This window comes from Rhinoraja longicauda, chromosome 6 (genome assembly GCF_053455715.1).
Source record: "Rhinoraja longicauda isolate Sanriku21f chromosome 6, sRhiLon1.1, whole genome shotgun sequence".
Classification (NCBI taxonomy): Eukaryota; Metazoa; Chordata; class Chondrichthyes; order Rajiformes; family Arhynchobatidae; genus Rhinoraja; species Rhinoraja longicauda.
Window position 1 is genome coordinate 42,118,005 of NC_135958.1, and position 21,817 is coordinate 42,139,821.

At 47.3% G+C, this 21,817-nt stretch overlaps 1 protein-coding gene across 1 annotated transcript in view; it reads left to right on the plus strand.

The window, feature by feature from the left end:
- The window catches only part of ca5a (carbonic anhydrase Va), a 54,598-nt gene that overhangs the window by 3,181 nt on the left and 29,600 nt on the right, over nt 1-21,817 (plus strand). Inside the window, exons 2-4 of the mRNA XM_078400888.1 lie at nt 5,099-5,237; nt 17,202-17,659; nt 18,089-18,280. Of these exons, the coding sequence (XP_078257014.1) occupies nt 17,545-17,659; nt 18,089-18,280 (307 nt within the window). The 5' untranslated portion in view covers nt 5,099-5,237; nt 17,202-17,544. The remainder of the gene's footprint in view (nt 1-5,098; nt 5,238-17,201; nt 17,660-18,088; nt 18,281-21,817) is intronic.

The following is a 21,817-nucleotide window of genomic DNA, read 5'->3' on the forward strand; positions in this document are numbered from 1 at the left end:
ATTATGATTGCATCAAAGTGCTGGGTCCAGGACAGATCTTCAGAAATATGCAAGCCCAAGAACTTGATGTTGTTGACTATCCACCACCGACCTGTTGAGGAAGATATCTTTGCGGATCCTTGGCCTTCCTTTTCAAAGTCAACAATCAGCGCTTTGGTTTTACTGACATTGAGAGCAGCATTCTTGTTCTGGCACCATTCAATCAGACGATAATCCATCCTACTCTTCATTACCTGTAATTCATCCAACAATGGTGGTGTCGTTGGTGAATTTAAAGATGGAGTTGGAACACAATCATGGGTAGAGAGTGAGTAAAGCAGTTGACAGCACATAGCCTTGAGAGTTCCCCTGTATTGATGGTTATCAAAGAGGAAGTGCTGTTGTCAATTCGTACTGATTGTGTTCTGTTGATGAGGAAGTTGAGGATTCATTTCCAAAGGGAGGAGCAGAGACCCCAGTTCTCTGAGCTTCGTAACAAGTTTGAACGTGTTGATATTGTTGAACGCAGAGCTGTAGTCAATGAACAACAACCTGATGTATGTGTTGCAGAGGCACTGAAGGATCATAAATGGTATGCACCTGCTTATAAAATGGGAAGAGAAACACTGAGCTTCTACATGCTGATAATGTAAAATTTGAATTATTGGCAAGGGATGCATTCATAATTGCCCTTGGGAATTTGATGATGAGCCACTGTAGCTTGATAGTAGCTTCTACAATTTAAATCAACAACGAATAGCAAGGATTTTGAGATGAATCTGCAGATTCTGGTATTTCCAAGTACTTGCAAGTTTGCACTTCGTGGTACACCTTGTGGGTTTTAGAGTTTGGGAAATGAAGTAAGTAACAACCGCAGAACCATCCAATTTCCTTCTACTAACACTCTACTCCGGAGCTGGTCCTCGCCCTTTTCTCTTTCGACTCAAAGGTAGCATTTATTTCAAGAGGACTTCTATACAAAAACAGGGATGTAATGCTGAGGCTCTATAAGGTGCTGGTAAGGCTGCATTTGGAATATTGTGAGCAATTTTAGGCGCCATATCTGAGGAAGGATGTGCTGGCTCTGGAGGGGGTTTACAAGAATGATCCCAGGAATGATTAAGTTAACTTATGATGAGCGTTTGTTAAAACTGGGCCTGTACTCGCTCAAGTTTAGAAGAATGAGGGAAGACCTCATTGAAACCTCCAGAATAGTGAAAGGCCTGGATAGAGTGGATGTGGAGAGGATGTTTCCACCAGTGGGAGAGTCTAGGACTGGAGGTCATAGAATTAAAGGATGTTCTTTTAGGAAGGAGATGAGAAATTTCTTTAGTCAGAGGGTGGTGAATCTGTGGAATTCTTTGCCACAGAAGGCTGTGCAGGCTGTCGGTGGATATTTTTACGGCAGAGATAGATAGATTCTTGATTAGTATAGGTGTCAGAGGTTATGGGGAGAAGGCAGGAGAATGGAGGGGAGCAGATAGATCAGCCTTGATTGAATGGCGGAGTAGACTTGATGGGCCGAATGGCTTCATTCTACTCCTATCACTTATGACCTTACGACTCCTCTCACTTCCTCCAAATCAAAGGCGTAGCGATGGGCACTGGCATGGGCCCCAGCTATGCCTGCCTCTTTATAGGGTACTTTGAACAATCCTTGTTCCAGGCATATACTGGCCCTATCCCCTAACACTATATCCGTTACATTGACGACTGCATCGGTTCAACCTCCTGCACCCATGCAGAACTCATGGACTTCATTAACCACCACCAATTTCCATCCGGCACTCAAATTCACCAACACATCCCTCCCCTTTCTTGATATCACAGGAGACAGACTATCGACTGAAGTCTATTACAAAACCACTGACTCCCACAACTATCATGACTACACTTCTTCCCACCCTGCTTCCTGCAAAGACACTGTCCCCTACCCTCAATTCCTCCATCTAAGCCCAAGATGAAGTGTTCCATACCAGGACATCCAAGATGTCCTCATTCTTTAGGGAACAGAAGTTCCCCTCTCCCATCATAGATGAGGCCCTCACATGTGTCTCCACAGTACCCCACAGCTCTGCTCTTGCTCCCCCTCTCCCTAGTCGCAACAGAGACTGAATCCCTCTGGTCCTTATAATGCATAGTCCTCCGACATTTTTGCCACCTCCAACAGGATCCCACCACTAGTCACATCTTCCCATCTCCACCCTTTTCCGCCTTCCCTCCACAACTCCCTGGTTAACTTGCCCCTTCCCACCCCCTCTCCAGGTACCTTCCCATGCAACCACAGGAAATGCAACACCTGTCGCTATACCTCCTCCCACGACTCTGTCCGGGGACCCCGGCTGTCGCTTCAGGTTAGGCAGGGGTTCCCTTGCACCTCCTTCAACCTCATCTATTGTATCCGTTGTTCAAGATGTGGACCCTTGTATATCGACGAGTCCAAATGTAGACTGAGGGATCATTTCTCAGTTAGCACCTTCGCTCAATCTGCCTGGACCTGCCTGAACACATTTTAATTCTCCTTCCCATTCCCACACTAACCTTTCTGCCTTGTCAGAGTGAAGCTCCACGCATATTGGAGGAACAGCATCTCATATTTTGCTTGGTTCCAAAGATGAAGGGATATGAGGAACTGTGAAAGGGATTGTTGATGGCGCACATGAACTCCAGCTTCCCAGACATAATTGATCCACTGCACTACTGTTGAAACAGGTCCATATCTCCCTGGCCCTAAACTCATCTCTGAAACACCTAGATAACAAGGACACTTATGTTAGACTCCTACTTATTGACTATAGCTTCACCTTCAACACCATAATCTAATCCAAATTCATCTGCAAACTCCTGGACCTAGAAGTCAGCATATCCTTCTGCCACTAGATCCTCAACTTTGTGACCCACAGACTGCCGGCATTGTGGATAGTGGCAACACATCCACCACAATACCAGTGCCCTGCAAGAATGTTTTTTCGGCCCCCTATACTATAAGGGACAGCAGCTTGACAGTGCACACCACCAGAATCTGCTACAGCTTCTTCCCTTCTGTCATCTTCTGAAGACTTCCGAATGATCCTTCCATAAACTTAGGTACTGCCCAATGCGCCTCTACCTCTTTGTGAAATCGGACCTTTTCTCTAGACCTGGTGCGCTACAATGCTGAGTGCATTCTGCTGCTATCTTTTCCTTTTTCCCTACCTATTGTATGTAAATTTGGCTCAATTGTATTGATATACAGGCACTCCCCAACTTGCGTAATGGGCGAGTTACGTAAACGATTCATAATAGGTAGTGTAGGAAAGAACTGCAGATGCTGGTTTATATCAAAGGTTGACACAAAATGCTGGAGTAGCTCAGTGGGACAGGCAGCATCTCTGGAGAGAAGGAATGGGTGAAGTTTTGGGTTGAGACCCTTCTTCATAATAGATGGTCTCGTTTCCTGTGTTATTGCAACAGGAGGATGGCGAAGGTTTCTCGTCAACATCATAAATATAAATGTGCCGCCTGGGCTCACTGCTCTTCCAGTTTTGGCCACTGTCGGTGCGACACTGGGAAGGCGAGCGAGAACAAGGAGACGGTTGAGAGCAACTCCAGGCCAAGTCACCGACATCTTCCACAAGGTGCAACAGCACGCCCTTCTTCAGCAGCTGTTGTACTGTCTGGTTGATACTGCTGTTGCGGCTCACATTGTCGCCCCTGGCCAACAGGACTTTCTTCAGGCCACCGCCACCAACAGAACACGCTTGGTCACCGTGGGGCTCTCCCCTCTTGCCAGCTGCCACTTCTTCCTGTCGACCATCGCTTAGTCTGCACTCTCCTCCTCCTCCTCCCCAACAGTCTACCACACCATCCACCTTGACTCCTATTGATCTATTGAACATTGAATGTTAAATAGATTGTGATCTATTGAAAATTCTCAAATTGAATTGCCCAAACACTTCAGATTCTTCAGATATCAGGCCCCAGATCTCTGGAATTCTCTTCAAAACGTATTCATTTTTTCTTTCTTCCCTGGAAATGCTCTTTACAACTTCTGTTTTGTATGTCCAAATTGATTTGTGCCACCCTTTGTTACTTCTCACTTTTGAATGCTTTATGCTACATTAAGGTGCAAAATAACTACAGATTGAGACATGAACTATGCGATATAAAATAAACACAAGCAAAAGTTGATTGGGGTAGATTACAGAAAAAGGGACGAACGGAAATTAGGATACTTTAAAAGTGTGACAGTAAGAGTTTAAGTTAAGTATATTCCTGTCAGAGTGAAGGGCAAGGCAGGTGGGAACCCTGGATGACAAGAGAAATTAAAATAGGCAGATATTAGGGACAAAGGTCTTGACCCGAAACATCATCTATCCACTTTCGCTAGAGATGCTACTTGACATGCTGAGTTATACCATCACTTGGTTTAGTTTAGTTTTTTATTGTCACATGTACTGAGGTACAGTGAAAAGATTTTGTTGGTCTTGGATGGAGCTGTTCCCAAACTAGGCTGTGATGCATCCTGATAAAATGCTTCCTATGACACTTCTGTAGAAGTTAGTGAGGGTTTTTGGGCACATGTCGAACTTCCTAAGCCTTTTAAGGTGGGCGTTCTCAGCCATAGCTTCGATTGCTGGTAATATTTATTGCTAGGATCTTGACCATCTCTACTTCCGCACTATCAATGCCAGGCTTCACCTCCTGAAGCCGATCACATTCTTCTTTGTCTTGCTGACATTGAGGGATACGTTGTTGTCATGGCACCAGGTCACGAAGTTCTCAATTTCCTTTCTGCACTCTGTCTCATCATTTGATATCTGCCCCCAATACGATGGTGTCATTCGCTAACTTGTAAATTGAGTAGTATTGGTATTTGGCTGCTCAGTCACGAGTGGAAAAGGAGTAGTGTAGGGAGCTGAGAACGCATCTTTGTCGTATTGAGGATTATCGTAGAGGATGATTTCTCACCTATCCTCACTGATTGTGGTTTGTTGGTCAGGAAACCGAGGATCCAGTTGCAGAGGGGTTCTGACTCCAATTTCTACAAGTTTGGAATGAGTATGGTTGGGATGATGGTATTGAAAGCAGAACTGTAGTCTATGAATAGGAGTCTGATGAGGGTGTCCTCTTTATCCAGGTGTTCCAGGGATGTGTGGGGCCATGGAGATGCATCAGCAGTGGACCTGTCGTGGTGGTAGGCGAACTGCCGTGGATCAAGGCTGCTGGCAGCCTGGATTTAATGTGTGCCGTAACCAGCCTCTCGAGGCACCATGATGGTGAATGTCAAGTTATTTGTGGCTTTTTGTCCTTTTGTGTATTTGCATAAACAGCATCTGCAGTTCTTTGTTTCTAAAATATTCTAATGCCAGCTTTGTAAACAGGTTCCATGATCAAGTTCATTGCTGGTGGTTAAAAGAAAATGAAGCTCCAGTTCAATTCTGGAGTGTTACAGTGTCAGAATCGCTGTCTTAACCTGATGTACAGTTCATAAGTGATAGGAGCAGAATTAGGTCATTCGGCCCATCAAGTCAACCCCGCCATTCAATCATGGCTGATCTATCCCACATAACCCCGTTCTCCTGCCTTCTCTCCATAACCCCTGACAGCTGAATCATGAATCTATCTATCTAAAAATATTTATTAACTGCCTCCACAGCCGACTGTGGTAATGAATTCCACAGATTCACCACTGTCTGACTAAAGAAATTCCGCCTCAACTCCTTCCTAAAGAATGCACTCTATCCAAGCCTTTCACTGTTCGGTAAGTTTCGATGAGGTCCCCCTTGTCCTAAACTCCAGTGAGTAGAGGCCAAGTGCCGTCAAACGCTGCTCTGTTAAATAAAGTTGACTTGACTTGACTTGACTGCTTTACAACATTTGCTGTGAAGATCCTGCCCTGGTTTGACTGAGTATAGAAGTTCGGCGGGCATGTACAAGGGATTGGTGAGGCCGCATTAAGAGCATTGTGTTCAGTTTTGGTCACCCTGTTATAGGAAAGATGTTGTTACGCAGAAAAGGTGCAGAAAAGGTGCACGAGGATGTTGCCAGGAATTGAGGGCCTGAGCTAACGGAAGAGGTTGAGCAGGCTAGAACTTTATATCTTGGAGCGCAGGAGGATGAGGGATGATCTTATAAAGGTGTACAAGATCATGAAAGGAACAGATAGGGTAAATGCCAAGTCTTTTATCCAGAGTCCAGTAAATGAGAGCCAGAGATATAGGTTTAAGATGAAGGGGAAAAGATTTACTAGGAATCTGAGAGGCAACCTTTTTATGGGACGAGCTGCCGGAGGAGGTAGTTGAGGCAGGTATTATCACATCGTTCAAGAAACATTTAGACAGGAACATGGATAGGACAGGTTTAGAAGGATATGAGCCAAACACAAGCAGGTGGGACTAGTGTAGATGGGGCATGTTGGTCAATGTGGACATGATAGGCCGAAGGGCCAGTTTTCACACTGTGACTGTCTATGACTTCCCAAAATGCAACATCTAACACATATCTGAATTAAGCTCCATGTGCCATTCCTCAGCCCTCCTTCAATACTTCAATCAAATTCATCAGACACGACTTCCCACTTACAAAACCAAACTAACTATTCCCAAATCAGCCCCTATCTATCCAAATGCATATATATTTTATTCCTCAGCATCCTCCAGAAATCTTCCTGCTGCAGATGTTAAGCCTACAGGTCTAGTTCCCAGGTTTCTTCTTTGCAACCCCTTCTTAAACAGTATAACAACATTAGCTACACTCCAGTCTTCTGCCACGCCTATGTCTCGCAATGATTCATATAGCTCAGCCAGGTCTTCTGCAATTTATTTTCGAGCTTCCCAGTGTCCTTGGATATATCAGATCATACCTGGGAAATGATTCTACCTTCATACGTTTCAGGATGTTGAGCACCACTACAACTGTAATATGGATTGTCCTTGATATGTTTCCATTAACTGTCTTCAGTTCTTCCTTTAGAACCTAGGAAGTTAGGCATGTCACCAACAACTCTCACCAACTTCTATAGGTGCGGCGAAAAAAGTATTTTAGCAGGATGCATCACAGCATGGTTTGGGAACAGTTCCATCCAAGACTCCATCCAAGACTACGGCAATGCCACCATCGGCAAGGCCACCATCCCCCACTCCCCCTTCTTTCTCCCATCAGATAAAAGGTGTAGAAGTGTGAAAAAGCACACCTCCAGATTCAGGGACAGCTTCTTCCCTGGTGTTATAGGGCAACTGAACCATCCTACCAACAACTAGAGAGCTGTCCTGAGCTACTGCACACCTCATTGGAGACCGTTGGGCTATCTTTGATCGAACATTACTGGACTTTATCTTGCACTAAATGTTACTCATGTTATTCTCTTTATCATGTATCTGTACACTGGATAACTCAAGTAATCATGTATTGTCTTTCCGATGACTTAGTACGCAACAAAATCTTTTCACTGTACCTCGGTACACGTGACAATAAACTAAACTCAAACCCACCTGCCTTGCCCTTCACTCTAACAGAAACATACTTGATTTTAAACTTGAACTCTCACTGTCGCACTTTTAAAGTATCCCAGTTTCCAGATGTTCTATTTCCAGTAAACAATTTACTCCAATCAACTTTAACTTGTGTTTAAATAGCATAGTTCATACCTTCAATTTGTAGTTGGTTTGCACCTTAAGGTAGCACAAAATCTCTTCATTGAGAGCACTTAATGGTACAACTGAGATAACTAATGACCATCTAATTGTGAAAAGTAAGTGAACATCTTTTATGATAAATTTGCAAAAATGTCCGAATCAAATTTACCATTTGTGGGAGATTTTCATAATCCAGTATTTCAACAAATTAGACGTTTATTATTTCAACATATCGTGAACACGTCAAAGATTTTTCTGGTATGACAATCTTTGCACGGTGGCGCAGCAGTAGAGTTGCTGTCTTACAGCGCTTGTAGCGCCGGAAACCCGGAATCCCGATGACGGGCGCTGTCTGTACGGAGTTTGTATGTTCTCCCCGTGACCGTGTGGGTTTTCTCCAAGATGTTCAGTTTCGTCCCACACTTCAAAGACATACAGGTATGTAGGTAAATTTGGCTTGGTAAATGTAAAAATTGTCCCTAGTACGTGTAGGATAGTGTTAATGTGCGGGGATCACTGGTCGGCGCGGACCCGGTGAGCCGAAGGACCTGTTTCCGCGCTGTATGTCTAAACTAAACTAAAACAAATGGTAGAAATTTCATCTATTTTACAATTGTATTACTTAGGCAATCATAATTTTATCTCTTGAGTTTGAGTTTGACTCAAGACTCAAGAACTTGAGTTTTATTTATGTTAGGTTATATTTAAACTATATTTATCTTATGTATGCCATTTGATATCAGTTTTTCTCTGCTATTTTTGTGCGCAGAGGCACAGAAACATTCCTGATTATTTAATGTTGCCTATGTCTGGCAAAGAAAATATCACTGCCCACTACTTAAATAAAGTTTTATACAAAATATTATAGCCTCGAGTAGATCTGAGCAAATTATGAAAAATAAATATAGCTGCAATTGCTAACATCTGAAACAAAAACAGAAAATGCTGGAAAAATATGGAGTCAAGCAGCACCTCTGGAAAGAAAACCAGTTAAACATTTGGAATTGGAGATTCTTGCGTAAAAATATAAACAAGGTGATTTTTTAATTGGTTGAGGCAGAATTGGTTACATTTCATAACCGATTAATTAGCTTGTGTGGATTGTTAGCAATGTTTTCAATTCTGGTCCACAAATTTAATTTTTTTTTCTGTAATGCAACACTGTAAAAACAACCTCCATTGAACATTTACATTCTTACATAGTCATGGGGCATGGTAACGAGCCCTTCAGCCCAACTTGCCCATGCTGTCCAAGATGTCTCATCTACACCAGTCCCATCTGCCCTCATTTGGCTCATATTCTTAATCTAAACCTTTCCTCTCCAGGTACCCGTCCAAATGTCTTTTAAATATTGTAGTACCTGCCTCAACTACCTCCTCCGGCAGCTCGTTCCATATACCCACCACCCTCTGTGTGAACAATTTGCCCCTCAGGGTCCTATTAAATCTTTCCCCTCTCACATTAAACCTATGTCTTCTAGTTTTTGATTCCCGACTCTGGGTAAAAGATTCTGTGTATCAACCCTATCCCCCTCATGACCTTGTACATCCCAAAATGAAGCACCTCGCATATATCTGTATTAAACGTCATTAACCATTCATCAGCCACTTGCACAACTGATCAAGATCCTGCCGTAATGTTTGATAGTGATCTTTGCTATCTACAATACCACCCACTTTAGTTTAGTTTAGAGATACAGCGTGGAAACAGGCCCTTTCGGCCCACTGGGTCCATGCCGACCAACGATCCCTGCACATTAACACTATCCTATACGCACTAGGGACCATTTTTACATTTACCAAGCCACTTAACCTACAAACCTGTACGTCTGGAGTGTGAGGAGGAAACCGAAGATCTCGGAGAAAACCCAAGCAGGTCACGGGGAGAACATGCAAACTCCGTACAGACAGCACACGTAGTCGGGATCGAACCCAGGTCTCCGGCGCTGCATTCGCTGTAAGGCAGCAATTCTACTGCTGCGCCACCATGCCATCTCAAACGTACTAATCATGCCTTGTACTTTCTCATCCAAATCGTTGATAGAAACCACAAACACCAATGCACCCAGCACCGATTCCTCAGGCGTACCACTAGTCACAGTCTTCCAGTCTGAAAAACAACCTTCCACCATCACCACTGCTTTCATCCACAAAGCCAGTTTTTTATCCAGTCGACTAACTCTCCGTGGATCTTATGTAATCTAACCTTCCAGAGCAGCCATGTGGAACCTTAACAAAGGTTGCTGATCCTTGCTGAAATCCATCTCGCCCATATCTAATGATTCATATATTTCAGCCATGGTGCCTAGAATTTCTTCTCTATCTTTCCATAGTATTCTCTGATATATCTGATCAGGCCTGGGAGATTTAATACTCTTTAGGACATCCAGCACCACCTGGACCATAATACTGACTCCTCAAGACACTTTGATTAACTGTTCCAAATTCCCCAGTCTTTATGTCTTTCTCCACAATAAAAACGGGGTAGAAATACTCATTGTGGACTTTGTCCATCTCCTGTGGCTCCACACAGAGATGACTGCTATGGTTTTTAGATTTAGAGATACAGCGCAGAAACAGGCCCTTCGGCCCACCAGGTCTGCGCCGCCCAGCGATCCCCGCGCATTAACACGATCCTACTAGGGATAATTTTACATTTGCCCAGCCAATTAACCTACAAACCTGTACGTCTTTGGAGTGTGGGAGGAAACCGAAGATCTCGGAGAAAACCCACGCTGGTCACGGGGAGAACGTACAAACTCCGTACAGTACAGCACCCGTAGTCAGGATCGAACCTGAGTCGACGGCGCTGCATTCGCTGTAAGGCAGCAACTCTACCGCTGCGCCACCGTGCCGTATTTCTGAGGAGCCCTATTCTCTCTCTTGTTGTCCTCGTTCTCTTAATGTAAAATCTCTTTGGATTTTCCTTAATATTATCTGCCCCCTTTTTGCCTTCCTGATTTCCTTCATAAGTATGCTCCTCAGTTCCCAAAACTCCAAGCATGCACTTTATCCCAGCTGCCAATACCTGTACCATGCCTCCTCTTTCCCCTTACCAGAGCCTCAATTTCTCTTGTCATCCAACCTTCTTTACACTGAAGATAGATACAAAAAGCTGGAGTAACTCAGCATCTCTGGAGAAAAGGAATAAGTGACGTTTCGGGTCGAGGCTGATGTGCCTGCCTTGTCTTCACTCTAACAGGAACATGCATGCCCTGAATTCTTGTCACAGACAGCCTACTCCAATCAAGTTGAGCAAGTCCCTGTCTAACACTATCAAAGTTGGCCTTGCTACAATTCAGAAATTTAACTTATGGGTCTGCCCTGTCTTTATCCTTAACTATCTAAAACTATCCTTAATAGAACAGTAGTTTGTAGTCCCAAAAGGATCGCCATGAACAGTTCAGTCATTTGTCCTTCTCAATTTCCTAAGAGTAGATTTATTCACAAAATGCTGGAGTAACTCAGCAGGTCAGGCAGCATCTCGGGAGAGAAGGAATGGGTGACGTTTCGGGTCGAGACCCTTCTTCAGACTGATGTCAGGGGGGCGGGACAAAGGAAGGATATAGGTGGAGACAGGAAGATAGAGGGAGATCTGGGAAGGAGGGAGGGGAAGGGAGGGACAGAGGATGTCCTGTCTCCACCTATATCCTTCCTTTGTCCCGCCCCCTGACATCAGTCTGAAGAAGGGTCTCGACCCGAAACGTCACCCATTCCTTCTCTCCCGAGATGCCGCCTGACCTGCTGAGTTACTCCAGCATTTTGTGAATAAATCGATTTGTCCCAGCATCTGCAGTTATTTTCTTATCCTAAGAGTAGATCCAGCTTTGCCATCTCCCATGTAGGACCATGTAGCTGTCAGTCCTGCCCCTCTCATAGCCAGGTTTCCATAAAAGCTACAACATCCCAGTCACACTAAGCTTTGATGTTGTAAATTAAAGACCTAATCTAGATGTTTAAGTCTAGTTTATTGTCACGTATACAGTGAAAAGCTTTTGTTGCGTGCTAACCAGTTAGTGGAAAGACAATACATGATTCCAATCGAGCCATCCACAGTGTATAGATATATGCAATGATGGGAATAATATTTAGAGCAAGATAAAGCCAGTAAAGTCCGATCAGAGAAAGTCTGAGGCCTCTAATAGTAGGTAGTAGTTCAGGACTGCCTCTAGTTGTCGGCAGGATGGTTCAGTTGCGTTAACAGCTGGAAACTGTTCCTGAAAACCCTTTAGTGTGTAATGTGTGTTGACATACAGAGTAGTATAAAGGAGGTATTCACAAAATGCTGGAGTAACTCAGCAGGTCAGGCAGCATCTCGGGAGAGAAGGAATGGGTGACGTTTCGGGTCGAGACCCTTCTTCAGACTGATGTCGGGGGTGGGACAAAGGAAGGATATAGGTGGAGACAGGAAGATAGAGGGAGATCTGGGAAGGAGGAGGGGAAGGGAGGGACAGAGGAGCTATCTGAAGTTGGAGAAGTCGACGTTCATACCACCGGGCTGCAAACTGCCCAGGCGAAATATGAGGTGCTGCTCCTCCAATTTCCGGCGGGCCTCACTATGGCACTGGAGGAGGCCCATGACGGAGAGGTCAGACTGGGAATGGGAGGGGGAGTTAAAGTGCTAGGCCACCGGGAGATCAGTTTTGTTAATGCGGACCGAGCGCAGGTGTTCAGCGAAGCGATCGCCGAGCCTGCGGTTGGTTTTGCCGATATAAATAAGTTGACATCAAGAGCAGCGGATGCAATAGATGAGGTTGGAGGAGGTGCAGGTGAACCTCTGTCTCACCTGGAAAGACTTTGGGTCCTTTGATGGAGTTGAGGAGGGAGGTAAAGGGACAGGTGTTGCATCTCGTGCGGTTGCAAGGGAAAGTGCCCGGGGTTGGGGTGGTTTGGGTAGGAAGGGACGAGTGGACCAGGGAGTTACGGAGGGAACGGTCTCTGCGGAACGCAGAGAGGGGAGGGGATGGGAAGATTTGGCCAGTGGTGGGGTCCCGTTGTAGGTGACGGAAATGTTGGTGGATGATATGTTGGATCCGCTGGCTGGTGGGGTGGAAGGTGAGAACGAGGGGGATCCTGTCCTTGTTGCGAGTGGGGGGAGGGGGAGCAAGAGCGGAGCTGCGGGATGTAGAAGAGACCCTAGTGAGAGCCTCATCTATAATGGAGGAGGGGAAGCCCTGTTTTCTGAAGAACGAGGACATCTCGGAAGCCCTAGTCTGAAACACCTCATCCCGGGTGCAGATGCGGCGTAGACGGAGGAATTGGGAGTAGGGGATAGACTTTTTGCAGGGGACCGGGTGGGAAGAAGTGTAGTCCAGATAGCTGTGCGAGTCGGTGGGCTTGTAGTAAATGTCCGTCACTAGTCTGTCTCCTGTGATGGAGATGGTGAGGTCCAGAAACGTGAGGGACCCGACAAAGAGGCAGGCGTAGCTAGGGCCCATGCGAGTGCCCATAGCTACTCCTCTGGTTTGGAGGAAGTGGGAGGAGTCAAAGGAGAAGTTGTTGAGGGTAAGAACCAGCTCTGCTAGGCGGAGGAGAGTGTTGATCGATGGGGATTGGCTGGTTCTACGGTCGAGGAAGAAACGGAGGGCTTCGAGACCATCCTTGTGGGGGATGGAAGTGTAGAGTGACTGGACATCCATGGTGAAAATGAGGGAGTGGGGGCCTGGGAACCGGAAGTTATCCAGGAGATGGAGAGCGTGTGAGGTGTCTTGGACGTAGGTGGGGAGGGATTTAACCAGGGGGGATAGGATGGAGTCGAGGTAGGTAGAGATAAGTTCGGTGCGGCATGAGCAGGCAGAGACAATGGGTCTGCCGGGACAGTTGTGTTTGTGGATTTTGGGTAGGAGGTAGAATCGGGCCGTGCGGGGCTGGGGAACTATGAGATTGGAGGCACTGAGGGGTAGATCGCCGGAGGTGATGAGGTTGGTGATGGTGCTGCTGATAAAGGTCTGGTGTTTATCGGTGGGGTCATGGTCCAGGGATAGGTAGGAAGAGGTGTCTGATAGTTGTCGTCTGGCCTCGGGCCGCCGACGGCCGAGGCCTACCTGAGGCCGTCACCACCCACCGCCTCCCCGGGGCCGCCGCCGCCTACCTCCACCACCTCCCCAGGGCCGCTGACTGCCGTAGCCTACCTGAGGCCGTCACCACCGACCTCCGCCGCCTTCCCGGGTCCGCTGCGACCACCGCCGATCTCCACCGCCTCCCCGGGGTCGTTGCCGCCGATGTCCGAGGCCCCCCTGAAGCCTCCACCGCCGCTGCCGTCGACCTCCACCGCCTCCCCGGGGCCGCTGCCGCCGACCTCCACCGCCTCCCCGGGGCCGCTGCCGCCGACCTCCACCGCCTCCCCGGGGCCGTTGCCGCCGACCTCCACTGCCTCCCCGGGGCCGCTGCCGCCGACGCCGACCTCCACCGCCTCCCCGGGGCCACCGATTGCCGAGGCTTACCTGAGGCTGCCGCCGACGACCTCCACCGCCTCCCCGGGGCCGTTGCCGCCGACGAGCGAGGCCTCTGCACCGCCGCTGCCGCCCACGTCCTTCCCGACCCCTTCACCGCCGCCCACGCCCTCCCCGGCCATCCGCTGACCGAGCCGACCGCCACTTACCTGGACTCCAGGTCCCCGCGGGCCTCCCCCAGCGACCGTGCCGACCCGCGCCGCTCCACTGCCCAGCAGCAGGTCATTGCCGTCGCTGTACCCGGCCCCCGGGACCAACAACAGGCTGTAGCTCCACCTGGCCCACACACACCGCGCTGGGCCCACAGCCCCCACCAGGCAGAGCCCCTCAGCACTGCTGGGTCCTACTGCCCACCCTCTACTACAGGTAACTGCTGCAGGGGTTCCACTGGGTCTCCCCCTTCCCCCTCCAGCCAGTTGACCCCCAGTACTCCCCACATCGGTCCTCATGCCCCCCTCTGCCCAGCTAACCCACCACCCCCCCCACCATACATCCCCTCCACCTGCCCCCCTGCCTCCATCCGACCCCAACCCCCACCATTGCCGGGTGTTCACCATCCCCCCTGACCTCCCCCTTTCAGACACCGAACGGTCGGTCCTCAGCAGAGGCCTTACCTTTGTTCCCCTCCGCCCCCACATCAACGAGTTCCGCGTCCGCCATGATGTGGAGCTCTTCTTCCTCCGCCTCCGAGCCTTTTACCATGGTAAGGAGTCCCGACCCCCCACTGATGACCCCTTCTCCCGTCTCCAACGGACCCCCTCCACTTTTACCCCCCAGTGTGGCCTACTACCCTCACTAGAACTTTTTATCTCAAACTGCCGGCGTGACATCAGCCGCCTCAAATTTTCCACTCCCCTGTCCAACTCCAACCTCTCACCTCCTGAACGTGCAGCCCTCCACTCACTCTGCAACAACCCGGACTTAATAATTAAACCCGCTGACAAGGGAGGGGCTGTGGTAGTCTGGCGTGCTGACCTCTACCGGACCGAGGCCAGACGACAATTATCAGACACCTCTTCCTACCTATCCCTGGACCATGACCCCACCGATAAACACCAGACCTTTATCAGCAGCACCATCACCGACCTCATCACCTCCGGCGATCTACCCCTCAGTGCCTCCAATCTCATAGTTCCCCAGCCCCGCACGGCCCGATTCTACCTCCTACCCAAAATCCACAAACACAACTGTCCCGGCAGACCCATTGTCTCTGCCTGCTCATGCCCCACCGAACTTATCTCTACCTACCTCGACTCCATCCTATCCCCCCTGGTTAAATCCCTCCCCACCTACGTCCAAGACACCTCACACGCTCTCCATCTCCTGGATAACTTCCGGTTCCCAGGCCCACACTCCCTCATTTTCACCATGGATGTCCAGTCACTCTACACTTCCATCCCCCACAAGGATGGTCTCGAAGCCCTCCGTTTCTTCCTCGACCGTAGAACCAGCCAATCCCCATCGACCAACACTCTCCTCCGCCTAGCAGAGCTGGTTCTTACCGTCAACAACTTCTCCTTTGACTCCTCCCACTTCCTCCAAACCAGAGGCGTAGCTATGGGCACTCGCATGGGCCCTAGCTACGCCTTCCTCTTTGTCGGGTACGTCAAACAATCCCTGTTCCAGACGTACACTGGCCCCATCCCCGAACTCTACCTCCGCTACATCGACGACTGCATTGGTGCTACCTCTTGCACCCATGCAGAACTCACTGACTTCATACACTTCACCTTCAATTTCCATCCTGCCCTTAAATATACCTGGACTATCTCTCACATCTCCCTCCCGTTTCTGGACCTCACCATCTCCATCACAGGAGACAGACTAGTGACGGACATTTACTACAAGCCCACCGACTCGCACAGCTATCTGGACTACACTTCTTCCCACCCGGTCCCCTGCAAAAAGTCTATCCCCTACTCCCAATTCCTCCGTCTACGCCGCATCTGCACCCGGGATGAGGTGTTTCAGACTAGGGCTTCCGAGATGTCCTCGTTCTTCAGAAAACGGGGCTTCCCCTCCTCCATTATAGATGAGGCTCTCACTAGGGTCTCTTCTACATCCCGCAGCTCCGCCCTTGCTCCCCCTCCCCCCACTCGCAACAAGGACAGGATCCCCCTCGTTCTCACCTTCCACCCCACCAGCCAGCGGATCCAACATATCATCCACCAACATTTCCGTCACCTACAACGGGACCCCACCACTGGCCATATCTTCCCATCCCCTCCCCTCTCTGCGTTCCGCAGAGACCGTTCCCTCCGTAACTCCCTGGTCCACTCGTCCCTTCCTACCCAAACCACCCCAACCCCGGGCACTTTCCCTTGCAACCGCACGAGATGCAACACCTGTCCCTTTACCTCCCCCCTCAACTCCATCAAAGGACCCAAACAGTCTTTCAAGGTGAGACAGAGGTTCACCTGCACCTCCTCCAACCTCATCTATTGCATCCGCTGCTCTAGATGTCAACTTATTTATATCGGCGAAACCAAGCGCAGGCTCGGCGATCGCTTCGCTGAACACCTGCGCTCGGTCCGCATTAACAAAACTGATCTCCCGGTGGCCCAGCACTTTAACTCCCACTCCCATTCCCAGTCTGACCTCTCCGTCATGGGCCTCCTCCAGTGCCATAGTGAGGCCCGCCGGAAATTGGAGGAGCAGCACCTCATATTTCGCCTGGGCAGTTTGCAGCCCGGTGGTATGAACGTCGACTTCTCCAACTTCAGATAGCTCCTCTGTCCCTCCCTTCCCCTCCTCCTTCCCAGATCTCCCTCTATCTTCCTGTCTCCACCTATATCCTTCCTTTGTCCCACCCCCGACATCAGTCTGAAGAAGGGTCTCGACCCGAAACGTCACCCATTCCTTCTCTCCCGAGATGCTGCCTGACCTGCTGAGTTACTCCAGCATTTTGTGAATAAATCGATTTGTACCGACATCTGCAGTTATTTTCTTATAGTATAAAGGAGGTAGTCTCCCACCTGGTACAATAGATTAGAATCATCCTTCAAGTTTCTTTGGCACAATACAAAACTGATTAGATGTGGAGTGGTCAATAAGTACCCTCAGCGAATAGCTAAAACATTATTTGTTCACTTTAATTGCTCTTGTCTATTTCTTTATTATAATGAAATTGACATTGGTCATTAATTGTTTCTAGGCGATCTAAAGTCACCGACGACAAATGTCACCCTCTTTTTCTTGCGACGAACGCTGTTCCTGGTGAAATATGAGTGCTTCATGACTGGAGCTGGATTCGCGGACTGAGGAGCGCATGCGTCATGGTAACTCGTTCAATTGAATAGGTGGGTTCGTGCAGCAAAAGCAATTCAGCCGGAAGGCGAAAGACAAAAACAAATAGAAGCGCAAAACATTTTTGCAATAGATGGATTATTGCATAAACTGGTTGCTTCAGTTACAATTCAGCCTTGACGACCATTTCGGATCAGATGTTGATCTAGTTTGCAGTGAATCGCTGTCCCACCTACCGCTGTAAAACCAAAATGGTATTTTCTTTCACGTCAGTTCTCGCTTTTACCAAACGTTTCCCAATAAGGCATGCCTGGATCCGGGTTAGGAATTGCAATCTTGCCTCTTGCACGCACACCGAGACAAGAAGTAAGTAATCATCTTGGCATTCCAACAATTTTCTGTTTACTCTTAATTGTCTTTTAAAGATAGATTGAATAGATAGATAATAATAATAATGCATTACATTTATATAGCGCTTTTCATATACTCAAAGACGCTTTACAGGGATTTAGAGAACACAGGGAAGTGAATAAATAGATAAATAAGTAAACATTGATACATTGTTTTCAATATTATTCGAGTATTCTAATTCTGTGATGCTCTTTTTAGTCAATTAAACTAGCGTCTCGCCCCAAGTTTGGATTAAATATATATATTTTTAAGTTAATTTGATCTGCCTTTGTCGTGACATCTGTACGTACTGTCAGCAATTTTCATACGTTTATTCAAGGAACCAACCATCTGTCATCTGCTGACCGTTACCGTCAGGTTAAATGTTTTTATTCATCTTCCCAGACGAATGGCAGATTTGCACATCAGTCTCAAACGGGGCCCGGCAATCGCCTATTGACCTAAGCTCTGTCAGGAGTGTGTATGATGCACAACTGAAACCTTTACAAATCTCGTATGACCGAAATAGTTGCCTTCGACTCAGAAACACCGGCTATTTTTTCCAGGTGGAATTTGAAGACTCCAAAGACAACTCGGGTAAGAGGAATTATATACTCTTGAGTTGTTAATGTCTAAAAAGTTACATTGAGAGCAAGGGTCACATAGCTTTGGGGCAAAGTTACAAAGACTATTATTTACCATTCTGATAAAATATTGAGTTAAACATTTAAGCATGTCCTTCACCTTTACTGGCATACCTGCTGAATGTTTCCAGCACCTTCTGCTTTAAATGCCATTTCCTGGCAGATCCTGGAAACAAAACGTACTACATATGTATTAATTTGCTGAATTATAAAACATCAGAAGAAATTACATTAACAACATTAATTGCCAGAGTTCACCATTTGAAAGATGTCAGACAATTTCAGCAGACACAAAGATGCTGTTTTATTTGAAGTTTAGTTTATTGTCACGTGTTGTGAAAAGCTTTTGTTGCATGCTAATCAGTCGGCAGAAAGACAAAACATGATTACAATCAAGCCATTTACAGTGAATAGATGCATGATAAGGGAATAACGTTTAGTGCAAGGTAACGCCAGCAAAGTCCGGGTGATCGTCCGGGGATCACCAATGAGGGAAATAGTAGTTCAGCACTGCTCTGGTTGTGGTAGGATGATTCAGTTGCCTGATAACAGCAGGGAAGAAACTGTCCCTGAATCTGGAGGTGTGCATTTTCACACCACACAAGTAGGCAGATTATCTTTTTATTGAAGTTTAATTGAAATTCTTAATAATTGCAGAGCTGTCAGATTGTGTAACAAGTGGATGATTTAAATGTTTCAGGGTTTTCTGGGCAGCATATCTTTTATCCAGACTGTTGAGATTCTTTTACCAAAATGCATTATATAATCTGTCAATGCTAACAGTTAAGGGAATGTATGCCCAGTTAATTTGCTGCAGAAAATTATTTTGTAATCGAATTCTTTTGGCAGCTTGTTTGGAGGCGTTTTCCTTGTTTTGCATTCAACTTACTGCAAGAGTTGGGCGGTCACGGTGGCGCAGCGGTAGGATGTCTGCCTTGCAGCAAATGCAGCACCGGAGACCCGGGTTCGATCCTGACTACAGCTGCTGTCTGTACGGAGTTTGTACATTCTCCCCGTGATCTCCAAGATCTTCGGTTTCCGCCCACACTCCAAAGACGTACAGGGTTTGCAGGTTAATTGGCTTGGTAAATGTAAAAAAAATGTCCCTAGTGGGTGTAGGATCGTGTTAATATGCGGGGATCGCTGGTCGGCGCGGACCCCGTGGGCCTGTTTTCGCGCTGTATCTCTAAAAAAAAAGAGTTGTTGTAACTGCCAGCAACCCCATAGTGCTATTAGCCCTGGCTGCTTCTCACCATTTGACTGTTTTGATGGAAAAACTCCTTGATTTAAGGAGAATTAGAAGTTTTTACAATTTAGAGCCAAAGTCAACCCCTTCAACATGTGACTCAAATTGTGTCAGTAAGTATGTGCTCCACATACCTAAATAATGCATTTTTCCATACTTGGATGTCAAGATCCATGGCTAGAATTGCTTGCTCCATAAGGAAATAGAAACATCGAAAATAGGTGCAGGATTGTGATTTGGAGATGATTTGGCCTCCACTGCCCTGTGGCAGAGAATTCAACAAATTCACAACTCTGAGTGAAAAAGTTCCTTCTCACCTCTTTTAAATGGCCTCCCCTTTATTCTTGGAATGTTGTGTAACAAGATTCTTTCAAGCAACAACAACAGCAGATATACTAATAGACAGTTCACTTGTGCAATCAGGTGACAGATGCAGAGTTTGGCTGAATGAGTTTTCTTGCTACTTTCCAATAGAAGGCAGTGAGTGATACGTTTTACTCAGTATCATTCTCTAAAGCACGCATTGAGTGGGAGACCAAAACAACACAGGTCTGGACACAAGATCGCCATTTTAACTCTCCGTGTATTTTAGCAGCTGCGCAGGCACAGCTTTACCATATTGTTGCATGTATACATCGCATAGCAGCTTTACCATATTGTTGCATGTATACATCACATATCTCCCCCCTGAGAATTGTGATACTTTTTTTTATCATAATGATCTTTATACATTATGTTTCCAAAGTATTTTTCTATACAAAACCCCATTTAAGTAAGTCCAAAAACATGCATCATTTTGGTATCTATCTATTAATGATAACCAAATTTTCGTGGCGTTTACATTGTCCATATAACCGAGTCCGTATAATCAAGTCCGTATAGTCAAGTCCGTTTTCAGAATCCGTAATAATCCGGTCGCTTTCTATTTCTCTTTGGGTACTGCTTACGCCCTGAATTGCTTTCTTCGTTGCGCTCTGATGTCGCGTCCTCGATGGTGTCATCGTGATGGCTTTCGTCGACGTTTTCAGGTGCAATGCTTCTTTCGTGTTTTCCTGTGCAACGCTTCTTTCGCTGACATCTTCATCGCGCACTGTGGGCGTATCCCTGTCGAAATCTATCGAATCTCCTGTTTCGTTGGTTGTGGGAGAGTCGATTTCTCGTTTCAGAATCTGGTCTGCGTGACATTTCCAGATTTCTACCCCGTTGACGTGAACCTCGACCTGGTACGAGACAGGACGTAGCTTCTTTACGATGTGTCCTGGTACCCATTTCTCCCCTCTCGCGTAGTTGCGCACTAGCACGCTCTCTCCCTCCTCAAATTGTTGAGCTGGGCGCGAATCGTGGTGCAACTTTTGCGAGAGTTGTTTGTCACCAATGGTCGCTCTTTCATCTGGCACCGCGATGCTGAAACGCGTGCGAATTTTCCTTTTCATCAGCATTTCAGCCGGCGTTTGCGTTGTAGTAGTTTGCGGCGTTGAACGATATGAGATGAGGAATCGAGCGACACGCGTTTGCAGCGGTCCCGACATCTTGCGGAGTGCTGCCTTCACCGTCTGCAAGGCGCGCTCTGCGAGACCATTGGTTGCTGGATGGTATGGCACACGTTTGACATGACGAATGCCATTCGCTTTCATGAACTTTGCGAACTTTTCACTAGTGAAACATGGGCCATTGTCAGAAACCAGTGTATGCGGAAGGCCATGTGTCACGAACACGAAGCGAAGCTTGTCGATGGTGACGTCACTGGTTGATTCACTTGTGATATGCACTTCAATCCACTTTGAATATGCGTCGATGAGAACAAGCAACATCTTTCCTTGTACCGGGCCGGCATAATCAACATGAACTCGCGACCACGGTTGACTAGGATGCTCCCATGAATGCAATGGTGCTTTGGGCGGATCCCGCTGATGCATTTGGCATTCTGAACATGCTCGGACTTTGTGCTCCAAGTCCTTATCGGTTCCAGGCTACCACACACAACTTCTAGCAATCGCTTTCATCTTCACAATACCCGGATGGGCATCATGCACTTCCTCGATCATTTGCGAGCGACATTGGGGTGGTAGTACAACACGACTACCCCAGAGAAGACAACCCTCGTGAACGCTCAGCTCCACTTTGCGACTGAAGTAGGGCTTGAAATCATCATTTGGTGGTTTGTCTGGCCACCCGCTCATGATGTATTCGCGAACACGAGACAGAATCGGATCCCTCTGCGTCATGGTGTGAACACGCGACGGA